This window comes from Boeremia exigua (genome assembly GCF_020726555.1).
Source record: "Boeremia exigua strain MPI-SDFR-AT-0100 chromosome Unknown C7974scaffold_4, whole genome shotgun sequence".
NCBI lineage: Eukaryota > Fungi > Ascomycota > Dothideomycetes > Pleosporales > Didymellaceae > Boeremia > Boeremia exigua.
Window position 1 is genome coordinate 1,254,850 of NW_025763521.1, and position 23,225 is coordinate 1,278,074.

The 23,225-nt window shown below is 47.0% G+C and overlaps 7 protein-coding genes across 7 annotated transcripts; 3 read left to right on the forward strand and 4 right to left on the reverse strand.

Moving 5' to 3' along the window:
* Positions 1 to 10: 10 nt before the first annotated feature.
* C7974DRAFT_411298 (putative brt1 protein) lies at positions 11 to 519 on the reverse strand (the record flags this gene model as incomplete). The annotated part of the gene is made up of 3 exons (XM_046143545.1): positions 11 to 106; positions 160 to 315; positions 364 to 519. 3 exons carry the CDS (start codon positions 517 to 519, stop codon positions 11 to 13), a joined length of 408 nt encoding a protein of 135 aa, XP_045999058.1.
* Positions 520 to 833: 314 nt separating this feature from the next.
* C7974DRAFT_332527 (allantoate permease) lies at positions 834 to 2,822 on the forward strand. Its single transcript, XM_046139117.1, has 3 exons — positions 834 to 2,306; positions 2,360 to 2,486; positions 2,540 to 2,822. Exons 1-3 carry the CDS (start codon positions 1,080 to 1,082, stop codon positions 2,782 to 2,784), a joined length of 1,599 nt encoding a protein of 532 aa, XP_045999059.1. The 5' UTR covers positions 834 to 1,079; the 3' UTR covers positions 2,785 to 2,822.
* A 284-nt stretch (positions 2,823 to 3,106) lies between these two features.
* On the reverse strand, positions 3,107 to 5,103 carry C7974DRAFT_149127 (uncharacterized protein). The gene is made up of 2 exons (XM_046135734.1): positions 4,754 to 5,103; positions 3,107 to 4,704 (listed from the first exon to the last, which is right to left on the reverse strand). Exons 1-2 carry the CDS (start codon positions 4,865 to 4,867, stop codon positions 3,304 to 3,306), a joined length of 1,515 nt encoding a protein of 504 aa, XP_045999060.1. The 5' UTR covers positions 4,868 to 5,103; the 3' UTR covers positions 3,107 to 3,303.
* A 1,563-nt stretch (positions 5,104 to 6,666) lies between these two features.
* On the reverse strand, positions 6,667 to 8,506 carry C7974DRAFT_307460 (putative lysosomal cobalamin transporter; the record flags this gene model as incomplete). Its single annotated transcript, XM_046138130.1, has 2 exons — positions 6,667 to 7,901; positions 7,948 to 8,506. 2 exons carry the CDS (start codon positions 8,504 to 8,506, stop codon positions 6,667 to 6,669), a joined length of 1,794 nt encoding a protein of 597 aa, XP_045999061.1.
* Positions 8,507 to 8,706: 200 nt separating this feature from the next.
* Positions 8,707 to 13,228, forward strand: C7974DRAFT_450960 (CPSF A subunit region-domain-containing protein; the record flags this gene model as incomplete). The annotated part of the gene is made up of 5 exons (XM_046145764.1): positions 8,707 to 10,812; positions 10,860 to 11,302; positions 11,350 to 12,441; positions 12,492 to 12,639; positions 12,693 to 13,228. The coding sequence occupies exons 1-5, from the start codon at positions 8,826 to 8,828 to the stop codon at positions 13,226 to 13,228; spliced, it is 4,206 nt and encodes a 1,401-aa protein (XP_045999062.1). The 5' UTR covers positions 8,707 to 8,825.
* Positions 13,229 to 14,242: 1,014 nt separating this feature from the next.
* C7974DRAFT_286440 (uncharacterized protein) lies at positions 14,243 to 14,542 on the forward strand (the record flags this gene model as incomplete). Its single annotated transcript, XM_046137626.1, has 1 exon — positions 14,243 to 14,542. A coding segment is annotated over one exon (300 nt), but the record flags the coding sequence as incomplete, so codon positions are not given.
* Positions 14,543 to 14,954: 412 nt separating this feature from the next.
* On the reverse strand, positions 14,955 to 16,131 carry C7974DRAFT_149146 (uncharacterized protein). The gene has a single exon (XM_046135735.1). The coding sequence runs from the start codon at positions 15,889 to 15,891 to the stop codon at positions 15,118 to 15,120; it is 774 nt and encodes a 257-aa protein (XP_045999064.1). The 5' UTR covers positions 15,892 to 16,131; the 3' UTR covers positions 14,955 to 15,117.
* Positions 16,132 to 23,225: the final 7,094 nt, after the last annotated feature.

Below are 23,225 nucleotides of genomic sequence, written 5' to 3' on the forward strand. Positions count from 1 at the left end.
GGGAGGTCATCTACAGTTTAGAGCGCGTTGTTGTAACAACAGCCGAGCAATCGATCTCCACTTTGGCACCAAGGGCCAGTTCGTGGACCCCAACACAAGTTCGGCACTGCATTCGGTATCAGCGGCAGCAAAGAAAGTTCAAGACTCGAGCGTGCTTACCGGCTTTTGCGGCAACCCTGAGAAAAACTCGTCGTACGCTTCGTTCATGCCCATGAAGTCGTCCATTGAAACAATGAAGACATTGACCTTGATTGCTTCGGCAAGGCTACTTCCAGCTTCTTTGAGCACCGCATCGAGGTTCTTGAGAATTTGCCGCTGTTGGTATCAGTTTCAAGCAAAACCGGCGTAATCATGCAAGCTTACAGTCTCGGCTTTGATCCCACCAGGAATTATGTTCATTGTGCCAGTCTCGAATGCAAGACTACCTGAGCAGTGAACAACCCCATTGCAGATGATGCCCTGCGAGGCATATGGTGGCGCTGCGGGCGCGTTCTTCGTAAAGACAACTTGCTTCGACATCTCTGTTTGCTGCACTGTGGCTGGTCTTCTCTCAATCGCTATCAACTGATATCTCCCAGATACGCTGCCTTGGTACGGCATTCATTTCTAGAGCCGTACAGAACTCACTGCAACGATAACTTGATTTCGGGATTACTGTTGCTTGAGGATGCCGTGATAGACACAACACTAACGGAGGCTATACCCTGTTCCGCTAGAGGGTCTTCACAGTGCCGTCGGACGCTAACGGCACCTTGCATCTCCCCCCATCCGATTCGCCACGCTGGCGAGCGCCACTTCGATATCTCCGTGTTCGCTTCTCCAGCATCCGGTCCCTTGAATATTGCCCCAATGTTAAGGCAGATAGGTGATAAACACAGGCACGAAAAGCAATGATTGGATGCCTTATCAGTCTTTATCAGCCACCGTATCGATACCCATATCAGCTCTAAAGTGGATCATGTTCTCAGTACGGAGATGCGGGGTGGGGCGATGGCATAAAGACAGTTACAACGCGACTTGAATCTGCTCGAGAAGGTGCATTCGCAGCCTCCATCGTCGTCAATACATCCATCTCCACCATGCGGTCGTCCCTCGAGTCCGCCCAGCGCGACGATAAAGCAATGGCTAAGGATCTCACCCTCCAACAAACCGACTCCAACCCAGAGCCCTTCGAGAAGCCTGGCGTCCCTGTCGAGGGCCAGATCTCCGACCTCGATGAAGGCAGCCAGTTCCTGCGCGAGCACAACTACACCTCCGAGTACCTCACGGAACTGCTCCAAGACAAGGCCCTGAATAAGAGCCTCGTCCGAAAAGTCGATCTGCGCCTCCTCCCCCTCTTGTGTGGAACATACTTCCTCCAGTACATCGACAAGCAGGCCATCAGCTACTCGGCGGTGTTCGACCTCTTCCCGACCACCGGCATCACAGGGTCCCAGTACTCATGGCTGGCGTCCATATTCTACTTCGCGTACCTCGCCTTCGAGTGGCCGTCAGCGTACCTTGCGCAGCGGTTCCCGACCGGGCGGGTGGTGTCGATCTACTGCTTCTGTTGGGGCACGGTGATGCTGTGCACGGCGGCAACGCACAACTTTGCGGGGTTTGCTGCGATGAGGTTTCTGCTCGGTGTTTTTGAGTCAGTTGTCACGCCTGCGTTCATGATGATCGTGAGCATGTGGTATCTGGGCAAGCAGCAGCCGGCGCGCGCGGGCATGTTCTACTGCTTCAATGGTATTGGTAGTGCCACGGGAGGCATCCTGTTCTACGGAGTTGGGTACGCGAAGAACTTTGCAGTGTGGAGGATCATCTACCTCATCTGCGGCGGCATGACGGTTCTGTGGGCCGTTGTTCTGTTCTTCAGGCTGCCCGATAACATCATGACAGCCAAGAGTTTCACCGTTGAGGAAAAGGCACTGTTGATTGCGCGGTCGGCGCAGAACCGGACCGGAGTTTACAACAGGAAGATCAAGCTGCCGCAGGTATGGGAAGCGTTGCGCGATCCGCAGCTCTGGGTTTTGTTCATCTACACCTTGCTGAACGAAGTTATCAACGGCGGCATTGCAAACTTCGGCAAGCTGATTATCAAGGATGTTGCTGGAGGCGACCCTCTCAAGACTACCTTATATGGGATTCCGTCGGGAGTCGGCAACTTTTTCTTCGTCCTTACTGGCCCATACCTTGCCTCCCGTCTTCCGAATGCGCGCACCTACATCATGGCGCTCTATCTTTGTCCCACGATCCTCGGCACCTGTCTTATCTGGAAGTTGCCGCGGACCAACATTGGTGGTAATCTTGCCGGCTACTATATGGTATGATGCCCTTCTATATATAGTTGAGAAGTGGTTGAAGCTAACTTGACCAGATCGGTTCATACGTAGGCTCATTGGTGATTGCGCTCCAGTTCCCTGCATCCAACGTGGGAGGATACACAAAACGAACCACAGGCACAGCTTTCGTGTTTCTGGCCTACTGTGCTGGTAACATTATCGGTAAGTCGTCCAGTCCTTGCATCGACCGAATGTACTGACAATTTCACTTCCAGGCCCTCAGGCGTTCCTCGCAAAGGAAGCGCCGAAGTACGAGACAGGTGTCAAGACCATCCTAGCATGTTCAGTCACTCAGGTTGCTCTCGCGTTCGGCTTGCGAGCTCTGCTTGTGTGGCGGAATGCTCGACGCGATCGTGAAGCAGCTGAGCACCCGATATCAGATGATGCTGGTGTGAACGATCTTGATTACATCGGCGATATCACCGATTTCGAGAACAAAAAGTTCCGATACGCTCTATAGATCCAATATTCCTTCAATCGAATCAAATTATATGCGAAGATACAAAACCACTGATATGCTACACGAAAACCCAAAGCCATATTCACTTAACCTGGCACACGGTGCAGAACCTCGAAATGCAGCAGATAAAGCAAAGAGCTTCTTCCATGAATCATGAGCCATGATTTCAAGGCACTGCAGTATTCTATAGTTCAAGAAAAACCAATATGTAATTAGCGTCCACTCACGCAATGCGCCGCACATGTACCGAAAGCCCAGCATATTCTACAGCATGAACGACCGGCCTGAAACCCGCTGACAGCCAGGCAGGTGCGTATTTCATGTGTATTAGCGCATTCGTTGCAAGCCTTCGTGCGCGGGACTAGCTTGGAACAATGTGATTTCACGGGGCACAATAGTATTTCCCAATGAAGGTCGGCATTAAATCATGTGGCACGCGACCAATGTGTAGTCGTCAATGGTATTATTTTAACGTTGCTCATCATAAGACATTACATCTTTCTCGTTTCCGAGATGAGTTTAGTACAGCGCGTCCCTCTTGCCGCCCTTGCTCTTGCCGCCGAAGCCGGGGCCCTTGCCACCGCCACGGCCCTTGTCAATCTTGACAATGAATACACCACGCTCAATGGTGTTGACGAGGATGAAACCGGAGGGGAACAGGAAGTGGCTCCATGTGCCGACGAATGTAACGGTACCCTCACCAGCGTCATCCTCGGGGTAGATGTCAAAGAAAGCCTCGACTGTGACGCCCTTGCCGGTGGGGTCCTTCTTGACGGAGCGGATGTCGTGAACCCAGAGACCGTTGCCGTAGTTGGACTGGTAGACGAGGCCGTCGACGACGTAGAGGTTGTGGTCAATACCCTTCTTGTCGGTAGCATAGAAGAAACCGGTGTATTTGGGGTTCTTGAGGTCCGAGAGATCAGCGATATGGGTGACGGGGCGGCCGGAAGCAGCAACGCCGGCCTTGTTCTGCTCATCCAACTCGTCGTTGAACAAGATGTGCTGGTGCCAGTTGCGCTCAGTCCACCAGCCCTGGTGGACGTAAGAAGCACCAGGGTAGGTGAGCTTGGACAGAACCTCAGAAGCGGGCTTGCCGTTCTTGGATGTGGAGTCGTAGATTGTGACTGTGTCCTCGTTGTAGCCAACGCAGATGTTGCGGCCGCGGTAGCGACGATCAGGGCCGTTGTAGGTAACGCACTGAGCGTCGTGGACGTAACCGTCCTGGCTAGCACAACCAGGGGTAGTAGGCTTGGAGGGATCCTTGAGATCGATGTACTGCAGACCGGCGCCGCAGGTCTGGTTACGGGGCTGAGCGCCAACAGCAATGGCATACTCATTGTCCCAGTCGATGACAACGTTGTGGGTGCGACCGATGGGGAGAGTGTCGGTGAAGAGACCAGTGAGATCCTTCTGGGTGTCAAACACCTTGGGGTTCTTGGGGTCGAGGGTCAACAGCTTGTTGAGATCGAAGATCTGGACGTTGTGGTTGACGGCCTCAGATCCGATGATAACGAAGTCGTTCAGGACTCGGATCTCGCGCCATCGAGAACCAATGGGGTCCTGAGCAGGCAGGCGTCCCAGGTACTCAATCTTGCCCTTCTTGGTGACCTCAATGAAGGCAGCACCACTGAACTGGCCAATGATACCGAACTCACGTCCGTTCTTGGCAGTCCAACCCCACGAAGAGGATCCGCGGCCCTCGGGACCACCGATATCAGCGTGGTTAGCGAAGTCGTAAAGGTCGATGTTGTTGCAACGGAAGGTCTGGTTGGCATTGCCCTGCTCAACGACAGCGAGACCGTTCTTGCAATCGACCCTCTCCTTCTTGCCGAACTTCACAGCAGCGTAGTTCTTCCATGAAGGCCAGAGCTCTGTGTTGTTTACAGCGGCGAGCGATTCCTCATCATGTGCCCATTGGTCCTGTACATGGTCAGTGAATTTCGACTGGCGCATTCAAAGTGGATCTTACAGTCTTGAGCTTCATCAAGTGAGCGTGCACAGCGCCCGATGCATACTCTTGGGCAGAGAATGCGGCGGCGTTAGCCGCAACGGGCAATGCGAGAGAAGCCAGAGAGAACTTCATCTTGGCGGCAGATGCAGTGGAGTTGGATTGAGCAGGAATGAGCACATTGTCTGACAACGCTGCCAGTATTTATAAGACATCGCCTTGCTACTGGCATCCAATCTTCTGTGCACTGCGTCTTCGTTCAGGTACTCATGTCTTGGGGTCGGCCTGGGCATCATTGAGCTGCTTGGCGTGCTACACTACTTGAAGAAGGTGAGATCATCACGTAAGTTCACCATTCAGGCAGGTGTAATTTCTAGCTTCCGGATGTTGTGCACTCGCCACAGCAATACGCTTATGATAAGATCTGTCGCCATTTGATAGCAACATGTGCCAATGACCGGCGTCTTGGCGGGCATCTTTCCGAAGGTTGGTGCCTCCCGGAGGAATACAATAGGAGCTGCAAGGGCGCAAGCCAAGAAAACGAGATTATGTCGACCAGGGACGCGCGCGGAGCAAGCACTCGCTGCAGGCCCAAGACTTTTTTGTCATGCGAACCAGTAGCAGGTACCCGGTGGGCGGGACTGGACGACTTGAGATGAGTAGTCGTTCATTTTGCCGCAAAGATTTCGCTGCAAAAGTATCGCAGAGATTGCGACACAGGATTGTCGATATCACAGTGTTTCCTGGGGTCGAACAGCGGGATTCTGGGGCTCGGAGGATGCTGTTTCCATGCCAAGATTTGTTTGCGGGGGGCGGAACGCCGTCGACGACACTCTCTTGTTCCCGCACCGCCACTAAACCAAGCGTTGCCAACCGAAGCCAACTTTGGTGCCTGCCTAAAAGGCAATAGCACGAAAGTGGCTAACGTCGAGATGTACGGCCTAAGAGATACCGACTAGCAGACTTGCCACCGTGCACCCGAGCCTGCTCCGTTGGCACGGGTGTGCCGACGCTGCAGTGCGACGGGTTCGTTGATTGAGATCTCGCCACGTCTGGCGAGGTATACCTTCGCTCGATGCAGTGTCCAGTACCTAGCAGCACTTCGCGTAATAACGAATGGATAGTGCGAATCTGGACCAAATAGGAAGCTCACGATGGAGACAACGAGTCCTCAATAGCAGGCCGCCATGCTTGGACCGCTGATAGCCTTTGTTACCTGCGGAAACCTGTCAACATGCTGCGGCTGCAATTGCGAGAGTCTGCAGCTTCATCGTTAGGGACAGGATCATTCAGCCGGAGTACCAATGGCAGCCAAAGGCGAGTGACACCGTGCCGTGTCTAGGCAATGTACTGTATGAGTTGTCACTTGTTCCAAGCACCTTGAGAAGGTGGAAGACGTTAGGAGAACGGGTGTGAAACATAGAGAGATGCTTCGTAAATGCGACCGCGACCAATGGAGATGTTGTGTACAATCTAGTGTGGCAAGGTGAGTAAATCGCAGACGTCGCACATTCATTTGAGAAGACGTTGTTTAGCTGTTTGTTGGAATTCGGATGAAAAGCAAGAGGACAGGAGTGACCGACGCTCGAGCTTCCGAGGTCGGGATGTGACAGTCCAGGCGGTGCGAGGCGATCACCTCGAGTTTGCACTGTCGTGAGAATAGACTGACGAGCGGACGTCGCGCTGATGCCGTAAGGGTGGCGTGACGCCAGCTAGAAGGAAGTCGCACATTGCACCTTCCTCGAGAACCAATTAAGCGGCGAACGCGTAGAATTGACTAGAGATGGCAGAACCAGAAATCCAAAACGTGAGGTATCATAAACATGTATCCGTCCCAACCTAAAAAGCAAACATAAACATCATGTACTAATAACAAATGAGGGCAGTTCGTCCTCGCGAGAAAGCAATTTTAGCCTGTGATTACATGGAGACGCTTATAGCAAGCCCTCTCCTTCGCCACTGCGCCCGCCGTTCCTGGACTCGGCAGCGCCGTAGTTGTTCTTCGATCGGCCGGTGATATCCTGCCATGTGGCGCCGAACCTACGGCCTGTGCTAGCAAGCAGGCCCTCCTCCTCATCCTCTTCCAGATCGCGGTCCATCTGCTCCTGGTCGAGCTTAGGCACCTTGAAGAGTGTTGTAAGGAACACGACAATGTAGACGCCCAAGAAGGCAAATTGAGCCCAGAACAATACAACACCGAAGAAGGGGAAGTTGATGGTGACGCGGTTGATGAAGGTGCTGAGTACCGAAGGCGTGCAGACGTCGTGAGCGACGGGATTGTCTGCGAGTTCGGAGCACGCCTTGATGGCTTCCTTGTGCTCAGAGCAGTCGGGTTGGTCGCCAACGTGGTTCACTGGTAGGTCGCAGTAGGTTTGGGGGCCAAAGGTGGCGTACTGGGGCGCAACGACCATGGCTACGGAATAGTTGATGGCCAGAACGATGAGAGTAAGCAGCACGGTGGCCATGAGGAGGGCCTGAGGGGAGGTGTGGCCCTTGCGGATCTTGAAGATTGTGAGCCAGAGGAAGCGGATTCCGGCCGTGGCGATACCGACGACAGAGGCAGAGAAGAGGAACAAAGTGAGGAGCAAGAAGAGGACGTAGTCGATTGGGAAGACTTTAGATGCCTTGACAAGGACCCAGTTCAGTGGCTGGAAGATGTTGATGTGGCCCAAGATGTAGCCGCAGTGAGCGCCGCAGATGGAGTTCTTGGCCTTGTCGATGCTGGTGATGAGCATACTGGAGAAGATGAAGAGTGCGAAGACCATGAGAATCAATCCACCGACAAGCTTCAGAGGTCGAAAGACGGCCTCAATCTTGATCCAAGTCTTGACAATAAGGTGTCGGTCCTCACCGCTGGACTCGGCAGCGAGACGCTCCCGGCGGATGAGCGTGCGCTCCTCGCGGTTGAGAGCTTCCAGCTCACGTCTGTCCCTAGCATCCAGCCCGTTTTGGCGACCTTCAGCGCGGCCCTCGAGCTGCCTCTGGCGCTCGCGGTTGGCCTCGAGCTGAGATGCGGTATTGGCTGCGAGGGTGGGCGCAGAGATTGAGGGCGCAGACTTGATCATGGCGACGGGGAGAAGAGCCATGCCGGCGCCAGTGTAGAGAACGAACAGGATAGTACCGATCGTCATGAGAAGCCCGAGGGCGAATGAGAGTGCGCGCTCGCCATCTGGAGGGGTTAGCGCACGAATGAGGTGGAGGATATTGCAGCTTACGGTTCTCGGCGAGCAGGTGCTTGAAGAAGTCCAGGTCCATGTCCTTGTCGTGCTTTGCCTGCTTTGCGAAGGGCACAAAGAAGCCAACGAGGAAGATGATGACGACGAAGAGGAGGAACGCAATGGTGTACTTCAATGCTCCCAGGATCCTCTGGCCAACTGTCTGCTCGCCGTGCTCAGCAGCATCCTCATCGTACTCCTCATTGTAGAAGTAGGTAAAGGGGACGACCAGCAGGCAGAGAATGGCGTCGAGCGAGTAGAGCAGATAGTAGACGATCTGCAGGGTGTGGGTGATGTCGTGGACCTTCTCGGGCGTGGCCCAGTCCTTCTTGCGGCCGAGGCTGGAGCGGCTGGTGGACGAAACGAGGGCGACGTCGACGGGGATAAGCAGGACAGTCGCAAGCAGCGCGAGGGTCGTGAAGATGCACACGATGGTGACCGAGGCAGCGCGGTCACGGGGCGTCTGGTAGACGAAGACGAAGACCGAGGCGATTGCCAGTAGGATGCCGACGGCTACGGCGTAGGCGACCCAGATGAGGCTGGTCTGGATGAGCGCCATGTTGCGTGGAGCTGCAATCGCAGTCGGATGTGGTGGGGGATGGTGGTGCGAGATGGCGATTGACGTGCTCGTGCGTGTCTGCGCCTGGAAGTGCGGTGCGCGGTGTGTTGATGCTGCCGCCTTGATCTCTGCAGGATGACGACAGTGATCTAGCTCTCCCAGCTCTCGCGGGATCGACGGCGCCAACTCCGCAACCGGCCCAGCGCAATTGGCTGCACGTCGGACGCGACACCTCGCACCTCCACCGCGACATTTCGATTCCTGGCGACGTTGCTGCTGGCCGAGTGGCATGCCGAGCGCATAGCACCCATCCGCCCCAATGCAATGCTACACTGAGCTGGCGCCGCCGACGGCCGTCAGCCATGCCGTCACGCTGCCCTTTGTGTCGGCGCGCGCGACCAACCTCGTCGTCGCGAAGAACTCGCTGCTGCAGATCTTCGAGCTGCGCTCCACCGTCACCGAGGTGCTGCCCGGCGAGGACGGTGCCGAGCACGCTGGAGCCAACCTCGACACCGAGGCGGCCGACGTGCAGGTGCAGCGCACCGAGAACACGTCCAAGCTGGTGCTGCTGGGCGAGTTCCCCCTCGCCGGCTCCGTCATCTCGCTCGCGCGCATCAAGGCGCTCAACACAAAGTCGAAGGCGGAGGCGCTGCTGGTGGCGTTCAGAGACGCGAAGCTGAGCTTGGTGGAGTGGGACCCGGAGAGCTACAACCTCCATACAATATCAATACACTACTATGAGAACCCCGACTTGCCTGGCCTTGCCCCGTGGAGTGCTGAGCTGAAAGACACGCACAACTTCCTCACCGCCGACCCCAGCAACAGATGTGCCGCCCTCAAGTTCGGCGCCCACAACCTCGCCATCCTGCCCTTCCGCCAGCGCGACTTGGCCGAGGACGACTACGACTCGGACGACGACCGCAAGAACAAAGACGCTACCAGCGGCGATACAGGCCACGCGACGCCCTACTCGAGCTCCTTCGTGCTGCCCCTGACGAACCTCGACCCCACCCTCACCCACCCTGTGCACCTCGCCTTCTTGCACGAGTACCGCGAGCCTACCTTCGGTGTCATCGCCGCCTCGCAGGACGTCGCTCCGTCGCTGCTCGCCTATCGCAAAGACATCCTCACCTACACTGTCTTCACCCTCGATCTCGAGCACAAGGCGTCGACTACGCTCCTCTCCGTCACCGGCCTGCCCTACGATGTCAACAGGGTCGTGCCCCTGCCACATCCCATCGGCGGCGCTTTGTTGCTTGGAGGAAACGAAGTCATACATGTCGATCAGGCTGGCAAGACTAACGGCGTGGCCGTCAATGAGTTTGCCAAGGTCTGCTCGTCGTTCCCCCTGAGCGATCAGTCTGAGCTTGCGCTGCGTCTCGAGGGCTGCACAGTAGAGCTATTGTCTCAGGAGAATGGCGATGTTCTCATCGTGCTGAATGACGGAAGGCTGCTCATTCTGACCTTCACTCTTGACGGACGTACAGTGTCTGGCATGACTGTGCAACCTGTGGATGCAGAGCATGGTGGCCATGTTCTTAAAGCTAGCGCCTCTTGCACAACGAGTTTAGGCCGTGGTCGAATATTCGTCGGCAGTGAAGATGGCGAATCGGCCTTGCTAGGATGGACAGGTTCTTTGAGCCAGTTGAGACGGAGACAGTCAGATGCCGGCCTTGACCAGGATGATGGCATGTCGGATTTGGAGGATGAAGTCGACGATCTTGACGACGATCTCTATAATGACACCGCGCCGGCTGTGAAGAAAATTACTTCTGCTGCTGCAGAACCCTCAGAACCAGGGTCGTACACATTCAGGATACATGACGTCCTGCCGAGCATAGCGCCCATCAACGAAGTTGTTCTCCACCCCGGCATAGATACAGACTCAATCAACAAGGGTGAAATCGTCACTGCAACTGGTCGGGGCGCTGCCGGTGCCATCACCATTCTCAATCGAGAATTGCACCCTGTCAAGCTGGCGCAGACAGAGCTAGAGTCAGCGAAGGGTTTGTGGGCTGTGCATGCAAAGAAAGCAGTACCTCAGGGTGTCTCTGCTGCGTTCGGCGAAGACACTGAAGCCAACATGTCGTCTGATGTTGACTTCGACCAGTATCTGGTGGTGTGTCGAGCTGGTGAGGATGGCAATGAAGTCACCACTGTGTACGAAGTCAACGGTAATGAACTCACAGCCACTGACAAGGGTGACTTTGAACGCGAAGAGGGGTCAACGTTGAGCGTTGGTGTGCTCGCGCGTGGTACCAAAGTCGTACAAGTCATGCGTACTGAAATTCGAACCTACGATTCTGGTAAGCAACACATCGAAGCTACTGCATATATGTTAACACCATGTCAGAGCTCAACATGGATCAGATTCTGCCCATGGAAGACGAGGAGTCGGGTGACGAATTACGCGTCATCAACGCCAGCTTTGCCGATCCCTACCTTCTTATCTTGCGTGAAGATTCCAGCGTGAAGATCTTCAAGGCGAGTGGTGACGGCGAGTTAGAGGATGTTGAGGCTAGCGGGCTATCTTCGACCAAGTGGCTCTCAGCATCACTTTTCAGATCGTCCACTTTCACGGAGGTCTTCGCTTTTCTGCTGACGCCCGAAGGAGGCCTCCATGTCTTCGCCATGTCGGAACTGGAGAAGCCGAGCTACGTCGCAGAAGGCCTGGGATTCCTGCCGCCTGTATTGACGGTGGAATATGTGCCCCGACGTAGTGCAGCCAAAGCGACCATTACTGAGATTCTGGCCGCTGATCTTGGCGACGCGACGACTAGGTCACCACATCTTATTGTGAGTATCGTACTCGCGAGTTGATGGATATATACTGAATTTGCCAGATTCGAACTTCCACTGATGATCTTGTCATCTACAAAGCTTTCCATGCACCAGCAAGATCTTCGGCTGAGTTGTGGACCAAAAACCTAAGATGGGTCAAATTGTCCCAGCAGCACGTACCGAAGTTCTCGGAAGAAGAGGTCGAACAAGCCTCAGAAGAAGTCAAGATCGAGAGCACTCTCCTCGCGTTGGACAATGTCTGCGGTTACAGCACTGTGTTCCAGCGAGGAGCGTCGCCAGCCTTCATTTTCAAAGAGTCTTCAAGTGCACCTCGCGTCATTGGCATCAGCGGTAAGGCCGTGAAGGGCCTTACACGATTCCACACATCATCCTGTCAACGTGGTTTTGCCTATCTGGACACAACCGACACTCTCCGCATCTCCCAATTGCCCACACAGACACACTTTGGACATCTCGGCTGGGCTACACGGCAACTGCCGTTCGGCTCTGAGGTCCACACCTTCACATACCATCCAAAAGGTCTTTACATCGTGGGTACAGGGCAATATGAAGAGTTTGGTCTCAACCATGAAGACACCTACCACGAACCGCTGCCGAAAGAAGACACTGCCTTCAAGCCACGCGTCGAGCGAGGTGTACTGAAGGTGATCGACGAGAAGACTTGGACTGAAATCGATACACACATTCTCGACCCTCAAGAAGTCGTGCTGTGCATCAAGACGCTCAACCTCGAAGTGTCAGAAACTACTCATCAGCGCAAAGAACTCATCGCAGTCGGAACGTCCATCGTCCACGGCGAAGACCTTGCCACGAAGGGAAACATTCGCATCTTCGAGGTGATCAACGTCGTTCCTGATCCCGACCGCCCGGAGACGAACAAGCGCCTGAAGCTAATCGTCAAGGACGAGGTCAAGGGCGCGGTGTCCGCTGTCTCTGAGCTCGGCACCCAAGGCTTCCTGCTCATGGCACAGGGTCAGAAGTGTATGGTCAGAGGCTTGAAAGAAGATGGCACATTGCTTCCTGTTGCCTTTATGGACATGCAATGCTATGTTACCGGACTTAAGAACTTGCCAGACACAGGCATGTTGTTGATGAGCGATGCCTTTAAGGGCGTGTGGTTTACAGGCTACACTGTAAGTTTGTTGAACTGACTAAATGCAATACCTTCTGACACCATGGACAGGAGGAACCATATAAGATGATGTTATTCGGCCGCAGCAAGCACCAGCTCGAATGCATCACAACTGAATTCCTACCCTCGGACGACCAACTCCACATCATCGTCGCCGACGCCGACATGAACCTACAGATCCTCCAGTACGACCCAGAAAGTACGTCACCCCCGTACCCCTCTCCCCACCATCACCCACACTAACCGCACCAGACCCGAAATCCGCAGGCGGCTCGCGTCTGCTCCACAAATCCACGTTCCACACCGGCCACTTCCCCTCCACCCTAACGCTCCTCGAGAGCGCGCTCAAACCGCCCTCCAGCACCGACTTCGCAAACGCCAACCCTTACGACGACGAAGATATGGCCTCGGAGCCCGACGCCGCGCTCCAGCCCCTCCGCCAGATCCTGCACACCTCGCAGTCGGGCACGCTGGCGCTCATCACCCCGCTGTCGGAGTCGAGCTACCGCCGTCTCTCCGGCTTGAGCGCGTTTCTGGCTAACGCCCTGGAGGCAGCGTGCGGACTCAATCCGAAGGCGTTCCGGGTTAGTGATGTGGAGGATGGTGGGTGGGATGCTGGGGGTGTGGGGCGTGGGGTCGTGGATGGGAACCTGCTGATGCGGTGGGGGGAGTTGGGGGAGTGGAAGAGGAAGGAGGGGCTTGGGAAGGTGGGGGCAGACGAGTGGGTATTTTGGGGGGAGAGGGAGGTGCTTGGTGGGTGGGGAGTGTTTGGCGGCAGGGGTAGGTAGTTCTATTGCATAGAGTCTCCGGTATGAAATGATTTGCCACGGGGCTCGGTGTTTGCGGGAGAGCAGCCGCCTGTCGTTATTTCACACTTTCTCCTTCTGCATTCCAGTTGCACTGTCTGCAGGCTACCAGGAAGTATGCGATGACACGGCCTTTCCTTACAAACATGCTTTTGGCATGTCCTTTGCCAAATACTGATGTGCAACGCTCCCACACATCCCGTTGACGTAGACCGAGACCGTGGTGGCTTCTACGGAACCCATCTGCCCCGGTCAACAAAAGGATTTTCTGACCTCTGTGAGAGGCTTCGTTGTGGTCGAGTCCGGTTTGTGGACGTGGAGGTTGTGGTGTTGTTCTGATGGGCATAAAGATCTAGTGTATTTGCTTCAGATGTTTGAGCAATTAATTGTGCAGGTCAACTTTACTTGTCGCAGGAAACAAGCCTTGGAACTATAAGGAGATGTGTAGGTAAGTGGGTTCTTCGAAACACGTTGCGACACTCACTTCGAGATGTTGTTGATTCTTTGGTTCGACAGTTGGACTTTCACTTGGTGTTGACTCGCGGGTATATATTGTTTCCTTCTTGCTTTCTTTTCAGTCTTGCTTTGAGAGATTGTAACCATTTTCACTTGCTTTCGAACTCTGGATCGCGCGCTCTATATGGCTTCACTTTTGTTCGCTGTCCAGTCTCATCTCGATACATTGTGAGTCCACGAGCTGGTGGACACTTCACTCTCGAGATGCAGCTCTCGCTTCCTATATAGTTCCCCTCTTTCAGACCCACAACACGACTTCGCAACACTCTGCACACTCAACAGCTCAACAGATGGCAATCATGATTCAAGTCATGATCGCGTTCGCCCTGTTAGTTACCTCTACCTTCGCCATCAGCGCCAGCCACTGGTACGCAAAGCGACAGCAAGTAATTGCTCGCAACAGAGCCCACCGCAACAGACTGTACGCATTGTTTCCTCTTCTAGAGCTTCCAGATGCTAACCTTCTCCAGTGAACAGCTGAACACAACAAACTCGCCACTCCTCCGTCTCCCAGGCGAGCTCAGAAACCGCATCTACGAGCTTGTCCTTGGTGGAAATGTCTTCCCCATGACGCATCTAGACCTACCTCGTCAGCCCGTGAACTATCGCATCTTTGGCTTCCTTCTCGTCTGTCGCCATATCCATCGCGAGGCGCGCTGGACAGTCTTCGAGACCAACACGTTCACTTTCGCGTTTCCTCCCGAGCGACTTCGACATTACGAAACCATATACGATAGTCTGAGCCCGCGAGCCAAAGCCAGCATCCGGTGCATTCGTATCTACACCTACGATTACGAATGTTGGATGGATAACAGGTTGCTTTCTACGGCTGACGGTAGAACGCTTGACTTTCTGCGCTATAGCACGCTCCCGAGGCTGCAGGTTGGTGTGGTCGCCGTTATTACCTCACGCAGGGATTGGCTCAGGAATCTCGAGCAGCGTCTTGATGGACAGATAGAGATGCAGGAGCTCATTTGCAGCCGAGTACCAGACGTTGAGCTTACGTGGTATTTGATGAGACGTTACTGATTTGTGGGGACGGGATCGATGGTGTTGCATCCGAGTGTGTGTTTTCTCGTTGACTAAATTGAGATTTGTCTTATGCTTGACCTTGTTGCTTTATTGCGCCATTCTCCACCTGTTTCCTTGTGACGGTGCTAGTTGTGTTGGTCCAGGGAATCAGCGTCCGCTAGCAACGCGCCTGCTATCTACTGTCTGGTTGGATCGATATATCATGATGTTCCTTTCCAACCCTCATCATGAGTCCGGCAGCTTGTGTATAGATCCAGTTCCCAACGCTTCGAAAGATCGACAATGATCTTAAGATAGCCCTCTCCAAGATCTAAGGCCGTCTATTAGCCCTGAACTATACGCTCCATTCCAATACCAAACCTGCTATTCCATTTCTCGCCCTCCGCATCATCCGGTATTCCAGCCGCATCTCCCATCGCGATCATCGCCTCTTTCTGCGTATAGAATCCGCCTTCCACAAATCCCAACTTCGAATACAATCCCACAACCGGTTTATTGTTCGGGTGTACGATGAGCCTGAAACGCGTGTTAAGGCGCACTTCCTGGCTTCCTGACACTGGTGCTGGAACGCTCTGAGAAATGGATGTCCCAGCCTGCACAGCCGCGAGCGTGAGTTTGGCCGCTAATTTTTGGCCCCGGTGCTTCGGAAGTACGAAAAGGCTCGTCAAATGCCACCTCTTCTCTTTCTCGTCCGTGCCGGGTGTGGGCTGTCCTGACGACTGGAATATCCAGGCGTCACGTGCTACAGGTCCTACGAGCGTGAAAGTGCCCGCCCAATCGTTCTTTAGCAGTCGTTCTACTACTTTCTCTAATTCTTTTCCCGTTTCATTGTTTTCTACGCCTTCTTCTTGCCCTAGACGGTTCAATTGGTCGCTCTCAACAAGACAGACCACGATTCTGAAGTCTGGATTAGATACCCGGGCTTCCCAAGCTGAGAGCGGCAGTTGGGACTCGGTGGCGTGAGACTGAGAGAAAGCATTTGGGTCCGAGAGTAAAGCGTTCAGTTTGAAATCGCGAAGTTTCTGAGCAAGAGGCGTAAGGGTGTTTTGAGGGAGGTCGCAGAGCCGGGGGATGACTAAAGTAGTGTAGGTAGTCATTGTGGTTTTGGCTCTTCAGACGCTTGAAGAAGAAGCTTTTCGGAATAGAAGAAGTTGTTTGTTGGATGTTGGTTACATGTGGGAGGAGCGGAGTTGGATGGAGCGGGAGTGAGTCACCCGTGCTGCGTGCACGTGCTTTATGGTCGATAGCCTCCGTCCGCGAATTACTTCCTGCAGCCGGAAGTGGTAATTGTCTCACGATAAACACCAAGTATAAAGCAGTCACCTACATTAAACTCGTCGACCTTTCAAATGTGGCAATTCAACTCATCTCGTGGAGGTAGTCTGACTGTAAACGTTTGGTTCGGAGCTGCCCCAGATATAGCAACATGATATCAATTCGCTAAGAAGCGCATTTATCCCCAACCCATATTTGTATTCTCTATCATTGCCTTCGAGCACATACCTAGTCGCCGTAGAGAAAAATCGGTTTATCTGTAATGGTGCGATACTCAGAATTTAGCGCGCTGCTTGCGGTTAGAGCTCCTCCAAAACTAGTCTTGTGTAAGACTACCCGTCTCCTTAACAATAAAACTAGTTGTGATAGAACAACCCTTTTTAACATGTGCAATTTGTCTTACAGCTATATTCCTATACAGGTGCGCGTTGCTCGCATAGCTTCTTCCAGCCACAGAGCAGGATTTAAGAAAAGACATTGAGTCGATACTGTAAGAATTGGATTCCAAAATCTTGATTCTTCCAACTAAGATACTACCTAACTTAAACAACCTCTAATTCATGCCTAACTCAACCCTAAGTCAAGACTCTAGCATAGCTGTAGCTACTAAGGATCTAACACCCCTCTAATAGGGATCTGACCCTACCTAGTTATCTCTCCTTGCCTATCTATAACTAACTAAGGCTAGTAGGTATAAAGGGCAAGCTTATAATAGGCCTAAGATAGATAGTTTTTAAGTATCCTTTGTATTAGACCTATAGAAATAAGATTTTCCCTAGTTACTACTTTTTCTAGTGCTCCTATATACCTTGTAGTAGAAGTAGAACTATATTAGAGAGTCTTATTACCTATGTTATTATATTATACTTAAAAACTTGTCCTAGCTAGTAACAGCCTCTAAAGAATATTATATTAGTGTTTAGTTTGTAAGCAAGTAGTCTAACAAGCATCTAACTACCCTACTCTTAGAATTACTTACTCCTTTAGTTAAGATACTAGAGACCTCTTAATAACTAAAGCCTTTAGGTTTAGATTATAACTTTAGAAAAGTTGCGTTAGATAGTGCTATAGTAGAGACATAGAGACTACTAATAACCTACCTAAATTAGACCTAATATAATGTTAGGCATAACTATAGGACTATCTACCTAGTCCTAAGCTAAATCTAGAAAAGGAAGGTCTAATAAACTACCTTCTGTATTAAGCTAAGGACTACCCCTACCTTTAGATAAAAGCAGGTCTAAGTCTAATTACTTATAATAAGCATTAGTACAAGAGATCTATTATCTTAAGTAGGAACTAGCTAAGCTTTGTGCTAGTCTCCTACCCCCTAACTTTCCCTACCCCTCTACTAAGACTTCTAGTCCTTAAGGGGTTAGACAACCCTCTAAAGTAAATACTATCTTTATAGCTAAGGAAAAGCTAAGTAAAAAGACTCCTAATATTAAAGTACTTACTAATAAGAAGAGCCCTACCTTTTAGTAATAGTAAGTGTTAATATAAGATTAATTAGAGATTAACTTAGATTAATATTAGTCTACCTAAGCTTATATAGCCCTTATTTAGGGTTATACCTCTAGGTTAGCTAAAGAGTACCTAGAACCTTAGTACTTATTAGACAATAATAGCAACTATTTCTATACTATAGAAGAGATAATATTACTTCTATAAATATACTTTATTACTAGAAACAAATAGGTAGAGAGTTAAGTAATTTTTAATAAACTTTAAATAGAAAGGAATAAAACTTTTCTAGCCTTTAAAAGTTATTTCCTTAGCTTAGCTATTAAGAGACAAGTACCCTAATTAGAGTAGTTTTATTACCTATAGACTAAACTTACTCTAGCCCTTTAAGTACCTAACCTAGGTTTTAAATAGTAATAGGTAAACTCCTTCTTATAGATAGTAGAATACCTTACTACCTATAATATAGAACAAAGGAACAATCTAATAGTAATACCTCTAGCTATTGCCTAGCCCCTACCCTTTAGGCTCTAACCCTAATTAGACCTAAAGTAGCCTACTATACTATTATACTAATAAGATTATCTTAACCTATCTTATTTAACTATATTTATGTATAGCACTCTAAACCTATAAGTAACACTAAGTATACTAATGCCTATAAGAGATCTAACGCCTAGTACTTACTATAACTATAGTAAACCTAGATATTTTGCAAAAGAATGCACAATACCTTAGGTACGCAAAATTAAAGTTAAATAAGAGGAGTTTATAAACGCTAAAGAAGATATAGACAAGGACCTAACACCTATAGGAAATAGAGTTACCTAAGAGAATTACTCTACTTAGGCCTAAACTAATATAACCTCTTAAATCTTTCCTTATCTTATTTATTTAGTAGACCTTATTTTCTTTTAGAAACTATGCTATATTGTAAGGGTTATAGTGTATAATTCTACTCCTTAATTAACACTAGTGCCTAAGGTTTCTTATTCCTAAATTTGTTAATTGCAAACTCTATTTTAATAGCCCTCTAAACCCCTATTTAGAAGCTACCTTTTTTAGTTTAGGTTAAGGGATTCTAGAACTAGATTATGTCCCCTATATCCTATTATATCTAACTCTATATAATTATTAATAGATAAAAGATATATAACTACCCCTTTATTATTATTAACCTAGGATTATAAGATTATATTATTAAGATAAAATAGTTATGCTATTTTAAACTTAAACTTAATATAAAACGTTCCTAGTTACTTTAGTCTACTAAATACCTCTACTTATATAACCTAGCTCTACCCCTGCTAATAACTCTCTACTAACTTATTACTTTGCCTAATATATAATTAGACATTAAGAAAAGAGAATAACTATAGGATATAGAGGAGTATTAATAAGCAAGGAGCCCTATAATAAATATTTATTATCTATAAGGTATAATCTACTTACTAAAGTTCTGTTTATAACCCTTAGTATTACTAAAACCTAACCCTTTATACTAACTTCCTTCTAAAATACCTCTACCTAAGGTTACTACTATAGCTACCTTATTAGCAAATGTATTTTATTTTACTATATAATAAAATTAGAACAAATTCTTTATTACTAACTTATATAAAATCTAACGCTTACTAGACAACTACTAAGATAACCCTAATAATACTTAGCTCCTATAGGAATAGCTACCTACTTATTACTATTAGTACTCTAATGTGTTTAGCAAATTAGAGGTAGAAATGTTACTACCTTACTAACTATATAATTATAAGATTATACTAGAAGAACCCCTACTAAACTTATACTCCCCTTTATATAAGTAGAACCTTAAAGAACTTAAAGCTATAAAGAAGTTTGTGCAAGAATAACTTAAGCAAGGGTAGATTAAGTATAGTTAGAGCTCTTTTACTTCCCTAGTCTTATATATATATAAACTAAATAGTAGTCTATAGATCTATATAGATTACTAGAAGCTTAATAACCTTACCTATAAGAACTTATATCTAATACCTTATATAGATAAATTATTAGTATACCTATTAAAAGCTAAGATATTTAGCAAATTTAATATCTATGCAGTATTTAATTAAATCTAAATAGATCCTACCTCTAAAGAGTATACTATGTTTTATACCTAATATAGCACCTATAAGTGTAAGGTATTGCTATTTAGCCTTTATAATAGTCTAGCTACCTACTAATAGTATATAAATAACGTGCTTATTAATTATTTAGACAACTTCTATATTACGTACCTTAATAATATTCTAATCTACTTTAAGGATAAAGTAACTTATAAGAAGCACGTTAAGCTTATTCTTAAATAGCTTAGATCTACTAGTCTCTAAATTAATATTAAGAAAAGTAAGTTCTATATTACTAAAACTAAATACCTAGGCTACATTCTTACTAATATAGGTATTAAAGTAGACCCTAAGAAGGTACAAGTCCTATATAATTAGAAGCCCCCTATAACAATTACTAGAGTTAAGTTATACCTTAGTTTTACTAGTTTCTATTAACAATTTATGCCTAAGTTTTCTTAAGTTACTAAACCCTTAATTACGCTCTAAAGCCTAAGTAATAAGTTTAAGTAGATAGAGGCGTATTAGACTAGTTTTAAGTCTCTTAAATAGAGTCTTCTAGCTATACTAACCTTATATTACTTTAACTCTATATACTCTATAAGGATTAAGACTAATATATTAAATAGCATTATTGTAGGTGTCTTATCTTAAGAATACCTAGATAAGTAATAGTATCCTATTATATTCTATAGCTATGTCCTAGTAGGAGTAGAACTTAACTAGGAGATCTATAACAAGGAACTATTTACTATCCTCTAAGCTTTTAAAAAATAGTAAGCTAAATTAATATTAATTATAAGTTAGGTCTAAGTATACTCTAACTACTAATTATTAGAATATTTTATAATTACTAAGGTTCTTAATATATATTAAGCCTATTAGGTAGAAGTATTAAGCCTATTTAATTTCTAGATTAAGTATACGCCTAGCAAGTAGAATAAATATGCTAATATCCTAAGCTAATGCAAATAAGACTTAAGTAACTTTAAGGTAGCCTAGCTAGATAATTAATCTTAAGTGTTGCTAGGTCCCTACTAACTACACCCTAGCATTAACTCTAACTTAGCTAAGTAATACCTAGAAATAGTAGTAGTAATAACCTTTACCTCTATAGAAAAGAAGATAGAACTTAACTTACTAGAAATAGTTAAAGCTATTCTTTAAGTAAACTATAATAGTTTCCTCTAGGAACGTTAAGCCCTACTAAAAGAGTATTAGATTTACTATAGCTTATTACTATATAAAGACTACCTATACATACCTATAAATCCCTTACTCTATACCTACCTTATTTGCAAAGTCTATAACTAAGTGTCTACTGCTTACCCTAGTGCTAAGAAAATATATTAATTATTATCCTAATAATACTATTAGAAAGGTATAAGTGCTACTTATAATTGCTATATGCAAAACTATTTATCTTATTACTATAACTATCTAAGATAGACCTAACTCTATAGGTACTTATATCTATTACTAATCCCTAACTAACCTATATAGTATTTATATATAGATTTTAAGTTATTTCTAAAAGATAAAGCTAGATATAATTAAATCCTTATAATTATTAATTATCTCTCTAAGTAAGCTGTCTTAATACTATACTATAAGATAACTACTACTTAAGGTATAGCTAAACTCTTTATTTAGTAGGTATATTGTTTTAGACACACCCCTAAGTTAATTATTTCTAACTAAGGTCCTTAGTTTATATTAAGCTTCTAGTTAGAATTCTACTATATTATTAGTATAAAGGTTAAGCTATCTACTATATATTATAAGGAAATAGATAGTTAAACTAAAATTATAAACAAATATATTAACTAACGTTTATGCCCTTTTATATTATACTACTAGGATAACTAGTTTAAATTACTTCTAATAATAGACTAAGTTTAGATAATACTACTATATTCCTCTCTAGAAATAATGCTATACTAGTTGCTATATAGGAGTAAACCTTGCTAAAGCTAGTAGTAGTCCCTCTTAGAACTAAGGGTAGATCCTATAACAATCCTTAACTAGAAGGAAGCTATAGTATTAGTAACTTAAATGCATAATACTTAGAAAGTAGCTAAAGATAATCTAGAAGTAGCCTAGACCTAGATGCAAATTATAAAAGATATTTACTAGCTCCTAGTAAACTAGAAAGTTAGAGATAAAGTCTTCCTATTAATATAGAACCTAGCTAATAACTAGCCTAGCTATAAGCTAGCTGCCCTTTAGTAAGGTCCCTTTAAAGTTATTAAAGAAGTTAGTTACTTATACTACTTAAAGTTGCCTACTAGCTTAAAGATATATAACATCTTTATACTAGACGTTTTGTGCAAAGACTTATATAATCTACTACCTAGTTAACCTATACTAAAGCCTCTAGGCACTTCTATAAATAGGGTAGAAGAGTAGGAAGTATAAGAGATCTTAGGTAGCTAGATAAAGCGTTACTAGTTAGAATACTATACTAGCTAGGTTAGACATAACCTAGACCTAACTTAGTATCCTACTACTAATTTTAAGTATGCGCCTTATAAGTTATAAGTATATTATTAAAGGTACTTATAATAGCTAGGCCCTCTACCTAAACTCTTATAGTAGTTATTAACCTAGTAAGGAGAGTAGTAGGTATAGGGAAAATAGTAAGGTTAATTATAATAAAGGAAATCTATAGTATTAGGCACCTCTAGTTTAAACCTATCCTATAAATACCTAAATAAAGGAAATATTAATATATATTAGAGCTATAATATAGCTAGGTTAGGTAAGTCTTCTAACTAGAGTTCTTTATTAGATAAGTTAGAAGGGATATTAGAGAGCTTGCTCTCTTTATCCCCCCTGTCTAGCATCTTAAGGTTACTTTATTATACTACTCTACCTTATATATAATAACTACCTCTACTATATTATAAACTATAACCCTAACTCCTACTAGTAGTAGAACTACTTCCCTAAGTAGACGCTCTAGCCTTATATATCTGCTAAAGGTCTACTACTACCTTCCTTAACGCCTAGACCTCCTCTATTAGGATACCTACCTCCTTAGTAAGCCTCTCTAATATCTCTTAAGCCTACGCATTATAGGTAGGTTACGTGTAGAAGTAGTATAGAAGAACACTAGTTGCTAACACTTCCTTAAGTTATATAGTTACTACTTATATAACACTAGAAAGCTTAAGCACTAACTAATAAACGTTATACTATATATCTACGCGCACTCTCTCTATAGTAGTAGCTTCTCTAGCTAAAATCCCCTCTTTATCCTCTACTAATACCTTAACCTATGCATTAAGTGCCTCTTTAAGATTAGCGTACTTAGGACTAATATAAATTAGAACCTTTCTAGGTTAGTATATAGTTATAATTAGGATAAAGATATTATAATATTACTAGTTAATACTTTTTATTCTACTATATATAGTATGTAACGTACCCCACGGGCGAGCGGATCAACGGGCGAGCGAATCACTTTTGCCAAGCCCCCACCAAAACTTGACCCATCATGGCCCAAAACACCACACTTTGGTCCTGCACGGTACAGTACAGGCTGGAATATCATTCAGAGACCTCTTCTACATCAATCTTGCACGTTCGCGCGTTGTGTCCTGTCT